The 16795-nt window shown below is 40.3% G+C and overlaps 1 protein-coding gene across 3 annotated transcripts in view; it reads right to left on the bottom strand.

Annotated features, from left to right (window-relative positions):
• Positions 1–16795, bottom strand: part of MAPK14 (mitogen-activated protein kinase 14) — a 72179-nt gene that overhangs the window by 27185 nt on the left and 28199 nt on the right. For all 3 annotated transcript variants that reach the window (XR_014295550.1, XM_082639030.1, XM_082639029.1), the window contains exons 4-7: positions 2987–3098; positions 2236–2265; positions 1540–1587; positions 261–375 (exon numbers count right to left, since the gene is read on the bottom strand). Coding sequence is in view for 2 of the 3 variants with exons in the window: in XM_082639030.1 (XP_082495156.1) it covers positions 261–375; positions 1540–1587; positions 2236–2265; positions 2987–3098 (305 nt within the window). In the remaining variant the exon portion in view is untranslated. The remainder of the gene's footprint in view (positions 1–260; positions 376–1539; positions 1588–2235; positions 2266–2986; positions 3099–16795) is intronic.

Here is a 16795-nt window from a genome sequence, read left to right as displayed (position 1 = left end):
CAGTGAGAGGCCCACGTACCGCAAAAAATAAATAAATAAATAAATAAATAAATAAAAAGCCAACTGCTAAATCACAAAGTTTGAAAAACCCCACTTTCTCTATCTGAGCAACTGAAATATTTTTCTATTCGTGGACTTAAAATGATCACTGAGGGAAGAAAAAAAATGCTTCTTCCTACTCCTGCCATCTCCACTTCTGAGAACCCCAAATACACACAACATAGTATTAATAAGGTCCTAAATACAAGTGCAAGTAGTACCTGTCTGGTTGTAATGCATCCAGTTCAGCATGATCTCAGGAGCCCTGTACCACCTAGTGGCTACATAGCCTGTCATTTCATCATCTGTATGTCGAGCCAGTCCAAAATCCAAGATCTAAGGGAGAGAAGAGAAATCAGGCACTGGAACAAACTCCTAAGGCTTGTAAAGCAGGAGGGAAAAACCTCCAGTGCCTTACAAAAGGCGAGAATATAGCACTTTCATAAACATATTTCCTGGTCGATGTTTAGAATGCATGGGGAACACAGCAAGAACTTAAAAAAAATGAAATTACAAAAAGCAAAACAAAAATGCCACTGCTAGGCATTTATCCAAGAGCCATGAAAATATATGGGCCACAGAAAGGCTTGCACATGAATATTCATAGCAGCTTTACACAGCCCTGAAATGGAATTGAAGCACATGTCTATCAATAGGTGGATGGGTAAATAAATTGTGGTATAATCATAAAATGGATCTATTCAGCAACAAAAAGGAATGAACTACTGATACACACAATACAGATGGATCTCAATAATATTATACTAAGCAAAAGTCAGACACACATAGAAAAATACTGTATGATTCCACTTGTATGAAACTCCAGAAAAGATAAATCTACTCTATAGTGTCAGAAAGCAGATCAGTTGTTGTCTGAAGCCAGGGTTAGGGGTAGAGGTGTGGGGACTGGCTAGGAAGGGGGCACAAGGGAACTTTCTGGAGTGATGGACATGTTCTTTATCATAACTGTGTTGGTGGTTACATAGCTATATAAGTTTGTCAAATATATACTTAAAGTGTTGGATTTTATTGTAAATTATGTTTCCAAAAAATTGAGTAAAAAAAGAAATGAAACAAAATATTCCAGAGTTGCTTGCTCTTTATAGATTATTTATCTCTTATTTGAATTATTTTGAATAAGTGTGTTTCTGCCATTTTTTTCTATTAGAAACCCATAAAATCTAATAGTTACTCTTCAAGAGGACTCCTTACTTGATATTCACACTATAATTCTCCTTTATTATAACTAATATATTAAATTTCAATTTAACTTTATTTTAGAATGAAAAAAAGACACCTGACGCTACCTTCAATATCACTTAAACTAAAGCTTACTAAATCTCTGGTTTAAATTTCAAAGTCTAATGATATTCCTAAAGACAATAAGAATTTTCAGATTAAAAGTCATGGCTTTATAAACACATCCCCTATATAAATTTGCCTGGTTAGTTAAACATATAGTTACAAGGTGAAACAATTACCACTGTCACTTCATCCTACCTTCAGCTCACAGTCTTCATTCACAGCTAGATTACTAGGTTTTAAGTCCTAGGAAGCAAGTAAGAGAGAACAGGATCAACTTTATGACACATGGTAAATTCTCTTCCTAAAGGTAATGATGAAGAGCTAAACATAAAAGACTTCATCTAGGGCTTCCCTGGTGGCGCAGTGGTTAAGAATCCGCCTGCCAATGCAGGGGACATGGGTTCGAGCCCTAGTCCAGGAAGATCCCACATGCCGCGGAGCAACTAAGCCCGTGCACCACAACTACTGAGCCTGCGCTCTAGAGCCGGGGAGCCACAACTACTGAGCCCACATGCCACAACTACTGAAGCCCACACGCCTAGAACCTGTGCTCCACAACGAGGAGCCCGTGCACCACAACAAAGAGTAGCCCCCGCTCACCACAACTAGAGAAAGCCCGTGCAGCAACGAAGACCCAACGCAGCCAAAAATAAACAAATAAATTTTTAAAAAAGACTTCATCTAACTATAAACAATCTCCATTCTATAGTCACTATCTAGTCCTCATTAGCCTTAAATAGGTAAAAACTATACATCTTCGATCTTTAGTTAAACCCAGAGCAAAGTTGCAATCACTCAATATTTCAATGGCTAAAATAAACTTAGATTAGGATCTTGCCAGTCTCCCCACCCACCAGCACCCCAATAATTTAATCAAAAGACAACACCTACCCTGTGAATTATGTCGGCTGAATGTATATACTGTGAAAAAGCAAAAAATCAGTTAGTTATGTCCAGCCTCCTACTGTCATATGACATATTTGAAGTACATTTTTATGAGTCAATAAGAAATGCTAGAATTAACAGCAGGATTAGAAATCAGAACAAGTAATTATCAGTAGTCTGTACATTTATCATAACTATGATTTCCACACCATCAACCCTGTTCACAGAGCTGGAGTATGAGTGAAATAGAGCTTTCAATCTGTTTCCTGGTAGGTGCTCTGGAGCACAATAAGGACTCAAAGATGCTAAATATTAAAGGTGGTTTAATTTAAAAACTGCCCCTGCCACAAATAAATTAGTCTTCTTGAGGATGTTTTCAAAGTTTCAACATGACACTGACCAGATATTAGATTACATCAAGAAATTATTATTATTGTTTAGATGTAATAATGAGGAGTCTTTAACTCTCAGACATGCCTACAGAAGTATTGATGGGTGGAGTGATATGATGTCTAGACTTGCCTTAAAATAATCCAGGATTTTGGGGAATACAAAAGAAACAAGATTAACCATATGTTGGTAATTGTGGTTGCTGAGTAAACACAGGGGTTCATTATACTATGATTGTACTTGTGATTTCTGTATTTGAAATTTCCCATAAGAAAAGTTTTGTTTGTTTTCCCTTAAGCCCTAAATAGAAGGGAGAGAGGGAGAGAGAGAATTCATTCCTCAAAATTATTACTAATACTGTCTGTACCTTGAGACCTCGGAGAATCTGGTAGATAAGGAACTGAACATGGTCATCCGTAAGCTTCTGACATTTCACAATGTTGTTCAGATCTGCCCCCATGAGATGGGTCACCAGGTACCTAGAAATTAATGGACAGTTACACAATAATCCAGAACCCTAAGAAAGCTCTGATCTTCATAAGACTGTCAGAAGTCCACTCAGTAAGTACCGCAGTGACAGCTAAAAGCTTAGTAGCTACTCATGTGCAGCTTGTTTCCAACATCACTATTCTAACTTTACTACCTGTCGTCTATTTTTCTGAAAATTTTTATACTAGTTCCTACTTGACATCTTTTCCTAGGTTCTCTAAAGAAAAGAAAAAAGAGGGCCTCCCTGGTGGCGCAGTGGTTGAGAGTCCGCCTGCCGATGCAGGGGATACGGGTTCGTGCCCCGGTCTGGGAGGATCCCATATGCCGCGGAGCGGCTGGGCCCGTGAGCCATGGCCGCTGAGCCTGTGCGTCCGGAGCCTGTGCTCCGCAACGGGAGAGGCCACAACAGTGAGAGGCCCGCATACAGCAAAAAAAAAAAAAAAAAAAAAAAAAAAAAAAAAAAAAAAAAAAAAAAGAAAAGAAAAAAGAAACAAAAATGGAGATTAGAATGATATATGTGTTAGTATCATTTTTCTTAAAAATGACATTATTGCATGAGAAATACACAGTATAACTAAATGCATGGCCATATTTTTAAATCCGCCATTACATTTTTCACCTCATTATATATCCTCCAAGTTGTAGGGTCTAAAATAGGAGTATCTTCAAATGAACTTATTTACAAAACAGAAGCAGACTCACAGACATAGAAAACAAATTTATGATTACCATGGTGGGGAGGGATAAATTAGGAGTTTTGGATTAGTGATTCAGAAATATATGTATATAAATAAACAGAATACTGCTGTACAGTATTCTGCTGTACACCAGAAACTAACACAACATTGTAAATCAACTATACCTCAATTAAAAAATAAATAAATAAAATAGGAGTATCTTTAAATTTTCAAATTATACCTCTCCTTTTTCAGGAATGACTGGTAAAAGGATATTGTTCACTGACAATATTCCTGCATTTACTTTAAAGGAAGGAGGAACACAATTTATCTGCAAGCAAGATAAGACATTCTAGAACTTCTCCCCACAGGTGTGGTGCTGGATATGTATCCTGTCCTTACATCATAAGATCAGGGAATGATTACATTCAAGTCCAACAGGTTCACCACAGATATTCTAGATGAAATGCCTTACTCACTCATTACTGTATCACAATGCTATGGGAACATAACAACCACAATCAGTACTAAAGAAGCAGAGTTTTTAAAAATTCAGTTAGGTTTTATCTACTATGAGAATCATTACCCATTCCTGAGGCTGAATAATAATGTATATCAGTTGAGCTATAAAAAATGCTGATTTCATTTCATTTCAATTTTTATTTTTATAAATTTGGAAGAAAAGAAACCAGGTCAGTAAATTTAAATATACTATTAACGTCTTACATGACTATATATGTGTATAACCTCTCTTTACACACACACACACACACCACCACATTTATTACTTTCTTTCCTCAAAGAAGAATTAAAAAATTTTTTTTCTGTTTCCTAATTTCCCTGTTGGGCTGCTAGGTCAGTTCCCAATTTGATGAAGAGCAATAGGACTTAGCATAGATGTAACCTTAAGTTAGATTTTTTAGCCCTTCATATTTTTAAAACTTGCATGTTTATATTGCCTTGAGGAAAGAGTATACTCTAAGTATCACTTAAAGACTATATTAGATTTTTGGAAATGTTTTCATAAAGGTTGCTCTGATTTAAGAGATGCTCCAAGCTCAACATGACATAATCAAAGGCATTCGTGCTTATTCTGTGTCAAGCACTATTTATTATGCCCGTGTCTCATACACTCTTCCCAACAACGCTGTAAGGTAAGTTCCATTAGTATTCCCATTTCGCTGAGGAGGAAACACAAGACAGAACGAGTATATATAACCTGCTCAAGGTTAAAAGAGTGGTAATGTCAGGGGCTGAATCCGAAACTGTTTGATCTCAGAGACTATGATCTTAAATCACAGCCCATACTGCCTCCAAATTCTTCCAGTTGACAGAGAATTTAAGTCAAGAGAATGATTTCTTTTAAGTTTTATAAATGTTGCAATATTCCATCCTAATCACAGTCACTGTATTTTTTTAACCCCAAATTGATACAAAATCCGACAAATACGAGAATGTTGTGAATAACTGGTTAATATTGTGAAATCAGAACTTCCCCCAGAAAATCTGGGATAATGGTTGCCATACCCATAATACCAATTATGACAATTTGCAAGGCTCAGGTTGAGGAAGAGGGAATCCAATTTTTGTTTTATAAGACTGTTTTGCAAATAATTACATTTTATGACATTGAATAGTAAGAGGATTATTCTTTCAACTTTCAAAAATATTTTTAAGGAGAAAAGGTAAAATAAGGAAACACTGTTCTGCATGATTCTACCTAGAAATCTACCCTAATTTGTCTTGAAATAAAACCTAAAAATCTTAACTCTCTAATGTCTGTGCTAGTTCACAAAGGTGTTAAGCAGTATTACCAAAGCAAACATAGTAATTTCAAGTCTAAGTATTGTGTTTAAATGGTTACCAATAACTTTAAAAACCCTATACAGCCAGAAGACCACTAACTGCACAGCCTGAGAGAGCGAGCATGTTTTTAGTTAGAATATTCTACCACTGAGCTTCCCTGGTGGCACAGTGGTTAAGAATCCGCCTGCCAATGCAGGGGACATGGGTTTGAGCCCTGGTCCAGGAAGATCCCGCATGCCACAGAGCAACTAAGCCCGTGTACCACAACTACTGAGCCTGCGCTCTAGAGCCCGTGAGCCACAACTACTGAACCCACGTGCCACAACTACTGAAGCCCGTGCGCCTAGAGCCCGTGCTCCACAACAAGAGAAGCCACTGCAATGAGAAGCCCACGCACTGCAATGAAGAGGAGCCCCCACTCGCCACAACTAGAGAAAGTCCACACACAGCAACGAAGACCCAATGCAACCAAAAATAAATAAATAAAATAAATTAATTTTTTTTAAAAAGAAAAAAGAATATTCTACCACTGTGTAATTCCCTTTAAGTCCCCTCCCCAACAGAGACCACATCCATTTTATCCCTAAAATTTCCAGACACAGGGAGAGACTGTCAAGACATTATATAAGTACATAAGGTTAATCAGTCTATATAGTGATAACTATCAAACATTGCTGCTAGGCTCCAATCAAATCAGCTGAACCACATTATTCATGGCAGATGTGTCTGGCAGGAACTAACCTAATCACTATATGTTGTTTCCATGAAGCCCAAAAGACCAATCCATGAAAACCAATTGTCAAATTCCAACTCATCACATATAGAAAGGTTTTCGAAATAAATTTTGCAACAGTGGACAAAAGCAAGTGTTGTGCAAAGTTCCTGAATGCTTATGGAGACATACCAATTTCTAAAAGTAGTGAACAAGGAAGTGGGAGGAAAATGTCGATGGGCACATTTTAAATAAGCCAGTCCCAAAAGGAGCATTAACAGATGCCACATAGGGGCTTCCCTGTGGCGCAGTTGTTAAGAATCTGCCTGCCAATGCAGGGTACACGGGTTCGAGCCCTCATCCGGGAAGATCCCACATGCCGTGGAGCAACTAAGCCCGCATGCCACAACTACTGAGGCTGAGCTCTAGAGCCCGTGAGCCACAACTACTGAAGCCCATGCGCCTAAAGCCTGTGCTCTGCAACAAGAGAAGCCACTGAAATGAGAAGCCTGCACACTGCAACGAAGAGTGGCCCCCGCTCACTGCAACTAGAGAAATCTGCACAGCAACGAGGACCCAATGCAGCCAAAAATAAATAAATAAATTTAAAAAAAAACAGATGCCACATAATTCCTACAGTATTAGTCTCTACAAAGCAATTATATTTAATTGCTTAATTAATTACATTTTAGTAAAGACATGCCTATTACTGTCAGTGTTCAGAACACCTCAAGTAATTAAATCTGACCAACAGTTGGAAAGCTACCTAGTTCCCCCATCTTTAAAAAGGAATTAAATAAGTAGGACTTTATTAGGTAGAGGGCTGAAAATATGATTTCACAGCCTGATGATACAAATCTTGTTTTCCACTTTTCTTGTGAGGATGGTTTCCTTTAAACTTAAACTATAAAGAGCATAAACCATCATTTCTCAAAGTAAAATGTACTGTACCAGCAAAAAGGCAGAAGTCTACAATAAGTGGTTTTCAGTACTCAAGACAGCACCCCATTTAGAGCTTCATTTATTAAGTGCTTCTTGGATAACACCCAATTGTCAAGACTCCTACTCTACTGCCTTTTCTTTTTTTGAAGCATAATACAATCAGAAAGAACCTATGTAGAAAAAAATCTCTTCTATATCTATAGTTTGGCGTCTCTACTACCGTCAGCCCTATTTGATAAAATAATTGTCAAAGAGGGCAAAAAACATTTCCATATTAAAACAAAGTATTTAAAATAATCATAGGGATTGACAATTCGTAACCACACGCTTCTGAAATACACCCAGTGATCCTTGGGACTCACTACAGCCTATTCTGAAAACAGCAGAGTGGGGCTTCCCTGGTGGCGCAGTGGTTGAGAGTCTGCCTGCTGATGCAGGGGACACGGGTTCGTGCCCCGGTCCGGGAAGACCCCACATGCCGCGGAGCAGCTGGGCCCGTGAGCCATGGCCGCTGAGCCTGCGTGTCTGGAGCCTGTGCTCTGCAACGGGAGAGGCCACAACCGTGAGAGGCCTGCGTACCGCAAAAAAAAAAAAAAAAAAAAAAAAAAACACACAGCAGTGATTCTGTAAGAATGAAAAACAGACCATGTCACTCCTCTCAAAAGGCTTCCCATTTCACTTAAAGACAAAAATCCCTTCAGCAGCAGATAAAGCTGTACATAATCCAGTATCCTGTCCCCAGTTATCTCTCTTATTTCTTCATCTACTTCTCTCCCCTGCTCTCACTTAGCTCCACACTGGCCTCCTTACTGCAGCCACACAGGTCCCCTTGATGCAATTCCAATACAGCATGCAGTCTTCTGCCTCAGGACTTTTGCACTGGCTGTTCCTTCTGCCTGGAATGCTCTTCCTCCAGATATCCACAAGTCTCATTCTTCTACTTCTTCAAATTTTTGCTCAAAATTCACCTTTTCAATGAGGCCTATCCTTACCACACCATTTAAAATTGCATCTCTCCCCCAACCCTCACACTTCCCTGCTCTATCTTTTCTTCTTGTCCATAGCATTACTGCTTGCTAACATGCTAATTTCCTCTTTTATATGCTCATTGTTTATTGCTATCTATCTGTACAATGTTCAAGGAAGACAGGCTTCTTTTTTGTCCTCTGTAGTATCTAAAGTACCTAAAAACATTGTGTAGCAGATATCAGGCACTCAATTACCACTGAATTTAACTGAATGACCCAGGACAACTCATATAGTATTACTAGTAAGACCAGGCAAGGGCATATCTTATTGGAATACTCATGCCAAAGATCTTATCTGGTAAGCAGACCAGACTGTTCCAATGTAAGGGGTAAAAGCACCATTCAGCAGCCAGGTAGGCAGCTTAGCCAGCTTATTTCACAACAAACTATTCTCCTCGTTTGAAGTAAAGATTACTGAAAGGTGCCCTCTACATTACCTGCATCAAATAAACCAGATTCAATATTCTACCATATGGTCTATATTCCAAGATAAAAACAAAAAAGTTAGTCAAAAGAGAATGCACTGGGCATGCTATCAGACAACTAGATTGCCAACCAGTCATAAACAAGAAAGCACAAGGTTATTCTTTCATTCAGTCACTCCATCAACAAATATTTACTGTTGAGCACTGGGAGTACAACAGTGGGAAAGAAAGATACAGAATTTAGATGAGAGGAAGGCATATACTCATAATAGAGCATAATTAGAGTTATAAAAGTGTACATCAAGGTGCTGGAGAACACACAGGGGAGGACACCAATCCAGACTAACGAAGCAGTTAATTACAGGAAAATTTCTTGAGAGAATCAAGCTCAAAACTATACCTTGAAGCTTCTTTACCTTTTTACAACAGCTAATCTGAGAAAAAGGGGGCATCTTACTGATCACGTCAGACAAAAACTGAACGGTATTTTCTTAAAGGATGTGTAATTTGTTTAGATTTCAAATGTGAGTCAGTGACGACACCTACATGCTTTACCAACTCTCTATCCTCATTTTAGCAGACCTCTCTGATATGGAAATAAATTGCAAATATAACTGTTAATACAGTTAACTCATTGATCTTTCTCCCAGACTGCTTCTCTTTCTGTATTACCTATCTTGAGCACTCAACCTATTTTCAAGGAAGAAGAATATTTCTGTAAGTCCAAACAGCTGGCTTGGGAATTTCTTTCATTGATAGAGGAAAGCACTATTTACAAGCAGATAGTGCCTCTTAGCTAAATTAGGAAAACAACTCTCCTCTGCCACCAAAAAAAAAAAAAAAAAAAAAAAATCAGAATTTACCAAAACACAATTTTTATCCAAGTACAAAAGAAAAATCAACGGTTATCTACTCCTTTAACGGTCTCCATTCCACACAAATCTCCTTTTGTGTATACTTGATACATTTCCTTCATTTCTTTGACTATCTGGAATATATTTCGACCTCTACACCCAATCCTTATTTATCTGTTTCTTCAGATAGAGTTATTACCTTCTTTAGAGGCTTTCCTCCACTAAGCTTCTCTCATATTCTGAGATCACTTAATACCCTGTATGTTGCTTTGACACTGCAAATTTGACTAGGTCCTTTAAGTTGTTTTAGGTAAGCATTTACGCTTCATCTCATTAATGAGACCACATGCAACTGAAGGCCTTTAGTTTTGACATCTTACATACAACCTATCACAGCATTTACCCAATGAGAAGGGTTAGCAAACTTTCAAATAATAGAACTCTGGATTGAGAAAAATGTGACTAGAATTTGACTTACAGCCAAAAAGACCTAAGATGTGTACAATTTTTTTTTTTTTTTTTTGCAGTACGCAGGCCTCTCACTATTGTGGCCTCTCCCATTGCGGAGCACAGGCTCCGGACGCGCAGGCTCAGTGGCCATGGCTCACGGGCCTAGCCGCTCCGTGGCATGTAGGATCTTCCCAGACCGGGGCACGAACCCGTGTCCCCTGCATCGGCAGGCGGACTCTCAACCACTGCGCCACCAGGGAAGCCCGATGTGTACAATTTTATATGTGCTATTATACAATTCAGTTCATCACTCTCAACTTCTGAGAATTTCTAACTACTAAAGACTCAACAAGGGGACTTCCCTGGTGGCGCAGTGGTTAAGATTCTGCCTGCCAATGCAGGGGACATGGGTTCGATCCCTGGTCCGGGAAGATCCCACATGCCGTGGAGCAACTAAGCCCATGTGCCGCAACTACTGAGTCCTGTGCCACAACTATTGAAGCCCGCGAGCCTAGAGCCCATGCTCTGCAACAAGAGAAGCCACCACAATGAGAAGCCCACACACTGCAATGAAGAGCAGCTCCCGCTCTCTGCAACTAGAGAAAGCCCACACGCAGCAACGAAGACCCAACACAGCCAAATAAAGAAGACTCAACAAGGAAGAAAATAAACTCCCTGCTCTAATAGAGCTTACAAGCTACAGGGAGAAGACAGACAACAATAAATACATGATGATAAAATTTGCTAAGAAGAAAGTAGAGTAAGGAGTAGACCCTGACAGTGGGGGTAGTATTTCAGCTATGGTGGAGAGGGAAAAAAAAGCTTCTGATGAAATGACCTTTCGGTAGGGTCTTGAAGGAAATGAAGGAACCAGTCATGTGGATATGTGGGGAGAGTGTTCCAGGCCAACATTAGAAACCAGTACAAAGGTTCTACTGGGAATGTGGATGTCTGTATTCAAGGAAGAATAAAGAGGCCAGAGTGGCTGGAATGGAGAGAGTGAGTGGGAAAAGTATTAGATGAGGTCAGAGAGTGAACAGTAATAAAAATCATGTAGGATCTTCCAGAACCTATCACATTGTATTTTGTTTGGTCATTTAAATTGTTCTTCTCTCCAATTAAAGAGTCTCAAGCTATCATCAGGGACCATGTTTATCTAATTTATTATATTCTCCAGAGACTAGTACTGTGCTTAACATAGGATGGGTATTTAAATATTTATGAATTAAATCAGGTTAAAATATAAATCTAGAAACTTCCTTTACCTATTTGGTACATTCAGCAGCTTTTACACTGATAAAAAAAAGGCTACAGTTAGTGGTTGAACAGTTATTTTTAGTTAGTGGAAGGCTAAATAAGCTAGGTGATTATCTGCCCATTGGCTTTCACTAAAACAATGGCTGCTGACTGACCCTGTTGTAGGTCTTCTTCTAAATCACGGTAGAATCTAAAACCCCACTTCCATATCCCTCTTCAAGAACCAAGCAGAGATAAGGAACTTAAGTATAAGAAACCTGGAATGGGAAGTTATAAAATAAGGGGGAAAATGGCAATTCAGTTTTCCTGAAATTTGAGGAAGTTGTTTGCACTGAGTCTAAAAACTCTTCATTGCCTACTAAGCTTGATCAGAGAAACACTATAGTTAAGAAAAGGCAATGTTGTAGTAGCATGAAGTTGCAGCTTACTCTAGGGTTAGGTTCTAATACTGGCTATTTCAAGATTTTGGATTCCTATTGGTAACTAAATATTTGCAGCATGCATATGGCACATATATGCCACCTCCTGCCAAATATTACCATAAAGAAGCAAGCAGACAGCCTACCCGCCTCTTTGGTGGGGCTGGTGGCGGACTCTGGGAGGGCTCACGCCAAGGAGTGCTTCCCATGACTTCTGCTGCTGGTGACCTTGTCCCCCCGGTGAGCCGCGGCCACCCCACGCCTCTGCAGGACACCCTCCAACACTAGCGGGAGTATGGATTACATCAAAGCAGTCAGCAATGGAGCTGCCTAGTGGGTACCTGCTTCACTAAGCTCTACATCTTGGTGTGTGTGTGAGGACCTGACTGTATTGTTAAGGATCCACTTTCCCGGGACTTCCCTGGTGGCACAGTGGTTAAGAATCTGCCTGCTGGTGCAGGGGACACGGGTTTGATCCCTGGTCCAGCAGGATCCCACATGCCACATGCAGAGCAACTGGGGCCATGCACCACAACTACTGAGCCTGCGTTCTAGAGCCCACGAGCCACAACTACTGAGCCTTCATGCCACAACTACTGAAGCCCACACGCCTAGAGCTCAAGCTCTGAAACAAGAGAAGCCACCACAATGAGAAGTGCGCGCACCGCAATGAAGAGTAGCCCGCACTCGCCACAACTAGAGAAAGCCCTCGCGCAGCAATGAAGACCCAACACAGACAAAAATTTAAAAAAATAAAAAAAAGAAGCAAACAGAAATGTCCAAATGATATCCAATCATTAAAAAGATCTAGATATATCTTATAAAATTTTTCCAGCTGTACAACCACATCATATCTCAGTCAAGAAAACTTGGTACTGTATTCTCATCTTTTAACTCCACATTTTCCAAACACCAGCTCTGTTAGATTCAGTAACTGCACATTGTTTCTAATGATCAAAACTCACTACCTATCTATTATTCCTTTCTCAAAAGTATAGTCTTACTAATGAATTATGTAGGATGCCTATTAACTAAGAAATTTAAAATTCAGTAAAAACTTGAATTGTATGATAAATGGAAAGTGCTAACTGAAACATAAAGGCACAAATACACATAACACATGATTAAAAGCCAACTATAACTATGAAAAGTAATTAGAGATTTTGTTAATTAGTACAGAAAATTTATGTTCAAATTACTGTTTGGGGCTTCCCTGGTGGTGCAGTGGTTAAGAACACGGGTTCGAGCCCTGGTCTGGGAAGATCCCACATGCCGCGGAGCAACTAAGCCTGTGCGCCACAACTGCTGAGCCTGCACTCTAGAGCCTGCGTGCCACCACTACTGAGCCCATGTGCCACAACTACTGAAGCTCACGCACCTAGAGCCCGTGCTCCACAACAAGAGAAGCCACCACAATGAGAAGCCTGCGCACTGCAATGAAGAGTAGCCCCCGCTCGCCACAACTAGAGAAAGCCCACGCACAGCAACAAAGACCCAACGCAAACAAAAATTAAAAAAAAATAAATTAAAAGAAACAAGCAAACAACCCCCCCCAAAAAGAATAAATAAATATTTTAAACAGAAACAAAAAACAAAATTACCATTTGCTCTAAACCTGGCAGCCTGTAGAACCACTCTAGTCTTCAGCTTGTTTGATTTGGCCAGAACAGTGGGTCTTTGTCTGTTTATTTTGTTTTAATGTAAATTTGAATGCTTTTAGGAAGTACAGGTATTCTGTTGTATAGCACTGAGCCTAGTTTATGTTATTTGTCTGGCCCTAAAGGCATTTAAATTTGCACACCCTGTAATTGTAGGTGAAGATGTTTGATCTCTTATGCAAATTCTGAAATGACTTTGGAAAACACTGAAATAACCATAGTCCTGGACAAGCACTAATTTTTTCTCAGTGATACATACATCATAAAAAAGTAAACAATGAGGGCCTCCCTGGTGCAGTGGTTGAGAGTCCGCCTGCCGATGCAGGGGACATGGGTTCGTGCCCCGGTCCAGGAAGATCCCACATGCCGCAGAGTGGCTAGGCCCGTGAGCCATGGTCGCTGAGCCTGTGTGTCCAGAGCCTGTGCTCTGCAACGGGAGAGGCCACAACAGTGAGAGGCCCACGTACCGCAAAAAAAATAAAAACAACAAAACAACAAAAAAACAAAAAAAGTAAACAATGAAACATTTTTCCCAAAGGTATCCTTAGGTTCATCATTCTATTTTCAGAGATTCTCTGGGACTGAAAACACTTCAGAAGTGAACCACCCCAATTTTCATCATTTTACACGGAAGTTAACTGGGACCCAGAGAGGAAAAGTGACTTCTTGGTCCAAGGTCTTACAGTCAACTGATAACTTGGTTACAAAAATGTTGTTTTTGTTTTTTTTAATTTACTTATTTTATTTATTTATTATTTTTTGGCTGCGTTGGGTCTTCGCTGCTGCACGCGGGCTTTCTCTAGCTGCGGCGAGCTGGGGCTACTCTTCATTGCGGTACATGGGCTTCTCACTGCAGTGGCATCTCTTGTTGCAGAGCACAGGCTCTAGGTACACAGGCTTCAGTAGTTGTGGCTCGTGGGCTCTAGAGGACAGGCTCAGTAGTTGTGGCACATGGGCTTCGTTGCTCTGTGACATGTGGGATATTCCTGGACCAGGGCTCAAACTTGTGTCCCCTGCATTGGCAGGCAGATTCTTAACCACTGTGCCACCAGGGGAGCCCCTACAAAAGTGTTTTGAATTTATTTCCCCTAACAAGATTTTTATTTCATCACAGGAAAGACTAGTGTTTCTGATTATCCTGAGCCTTGTTCCAACACTCTGCTCAGCAAGTATTCAACAAGTAGTACTGAGATTTGCTCCCAAACGGTGAACTAAGTTCTTATTTATAAACCATAACCCAAATTACACAATGTTGTACGTCAGTTATATCTCAGTAAAGCTGGAAATAAATAAGCAAACAGAACCCAGCTACCGTTACAAAGAAAGAATAGATTCCTGCTCAGTAGCCATGGTATTTGTTGAATGAATGAATGAAGAAATAAATGCAATTTCAGTTCAGTGGGTATGCTTGTAGTCATTGAGCCTTCAAATGGATAAAGGAGCCAATAGGCACCACAATGGATAAAACTTAACCTCCCAAAGACACTAGCCTTAAATAAGGTCTTTGACATAGGAAAAACAGGCTCATAATCCAGTTCCATATGCCTGATTAAGGCAAAATACAGCATTAGCCTAGGTCAGCAAATTATCAATTCCTTTCTTAAAAAAAAAAAAAATCAATCCTCGTCACACCTAAAATTTTGGGCTATAGCTCAATCCTGATTCAAATGTTTTCTGAAGTAATTCACAAACATATTACTTCAGCATTTTTTCCCACATTTAGACAGAATATCAAAACCCATCATTCTTAGGGCAGTGAAAATACACTGTATGATGTTATAATGATATGTCATTATATATTTGTCTAAATCCATAAATTTTTCAATATTAAGAGTGAATCCTATGGTAAACTATGGACTTTCGGTAATTATAATGTGTCAATATAGGTCCATTCTTGGTGAAAAATATACCATTCTGGTGAGTGATGTTGATAATGAGGGAAGCTATGCATGTACAGGGGCAGGAGGGTAAGCAGGAAACCTCTGTACCTACCCCTCAATTTTGTTGTAAACCTAAAGCTGCTCTTAAAAAAAAAAATCCTCGGGCCTCCCTGGTGGCGCAGTGGTTGAGAGTCCGCCTGCCGATGCAGGGGATACGGGTTCGTGCCCCGGTCTGGGAGGATCCCATATGCCGCGGAGCGGCTGGGCCCGTGAGCCATGGCCGCTGGGCCTGCGCGTCCGGAGCCTGTGCTCCGCAACGGGAGAGTCCACAACAGTGAGAGGCCCGCATACCGCAAAAAAAAAAAAAAAAAAAAAAAAATCCTCATGAATTAATGTTAAGGAAAAAACATCATGGCAATATTCTCTTTTCCAAGCATAGCCTACAGCAGGGCTCAACAACTTGCAACACACATGCTTCTGCCTGGGGCATCCAGTAAGGAGGCTTTAGAAGCCTCCACATTCTAGAGACACGCAGGGCTCAGGAAGCACAGCTGTTCTTAGTTACTGCCTTTTTATTCCCCTTTGCTTGAAGGAAGTTCAAAGTTTTTTCTTAAACTTTCATTAGCAGGATCAAGGTTAACTAAGTGGGTGGGAGTTCTTGCACTTAGACTAGATTCTCCTTCTTTCATCTTCGACTCACAGTCATATCATGTTCCAACTAAGTTCAAGTGGTGGGAGATTTTTTTGCTACCTTCCTCCTTCTCTTTCCATTTAATATTCTACATTTCTTTTTCATTTCCCCCCCCCTTTCATTAGACAGAACACACAAGCTCAAACATCTCCTCCACTCCCTCCCACTTGTTCTTTGGGAAATGAGCAAATGGTGCTTGCACTTGGCCTAGGATAAGGGTAGGAGAAACTGAGCCCAGGATAAGGGTGGGGTTAAGTTCAGCACTGGGGACAGTGGAGAGCAGAGGTTAAGGAAGAGCAGCCAAGATCTGCAATTTTATTTGGACTTTCACAATAGTCATCCTTTCCACTTAGGAATGCCAAAATTTTACCAGGACAAAATGTATAACCCTAAATTTAAGGGGTTCCTTCCCTCTTATGGTATAGTACACCTGTGAACTGGGGACGGGTGGTATGTTAATTCAGATATTGGGAAAGCTACAGTAGAGCACTCACACGTGCACAACACCTGCACAACATCCACAACACTTGCTGGAATCTATCTTGTACTCATACAGGTGCAACCTGGGCATGTGAGGGCATTACCGCCCCATGGGGCAACACTTGCCAATGGAGTCAGAAGCCAGTGGGTAAATGCTCCCCATCTGAGGTACATTCTATACAACTTCTAGAAAACTGAAGACCCTGGCAGTTTTCAGCCCAGTTGCACACAGTGGTGACAGACTTAATAACATATCCTCGTAGCAACTTTCTCTTCCTCTCTGTTTCGTTTTCCCTAGCCCTCAACTACTGGTTCCTGAGAATCTCAGGCCCTCTTTCTAGAGGGGGGTTCCCCAGGCTAAAACAATAGAGATGGTCACAAAACTGGAAGAATCAGCTTTCTAAACAC

The sequence above is a fragment of the Mesoplodon mirus genome, assembly GCF_964341445.2.
Source record: "Mesoplodon mirus genome assembly, chromosome: 12".
NCBI classification, from domain to species: domain Eukaryota; kingdom Metazoa; phylum Chordata; class Mammalia; order Artiodactyla; family Ziphiidae; genus Mesoplodon; species Mesoplodon mirus.
Note: the sequence above shows the minus strand (reverse complement) of the source record. Positions and strands in the feature narration are given on the sequence as shown.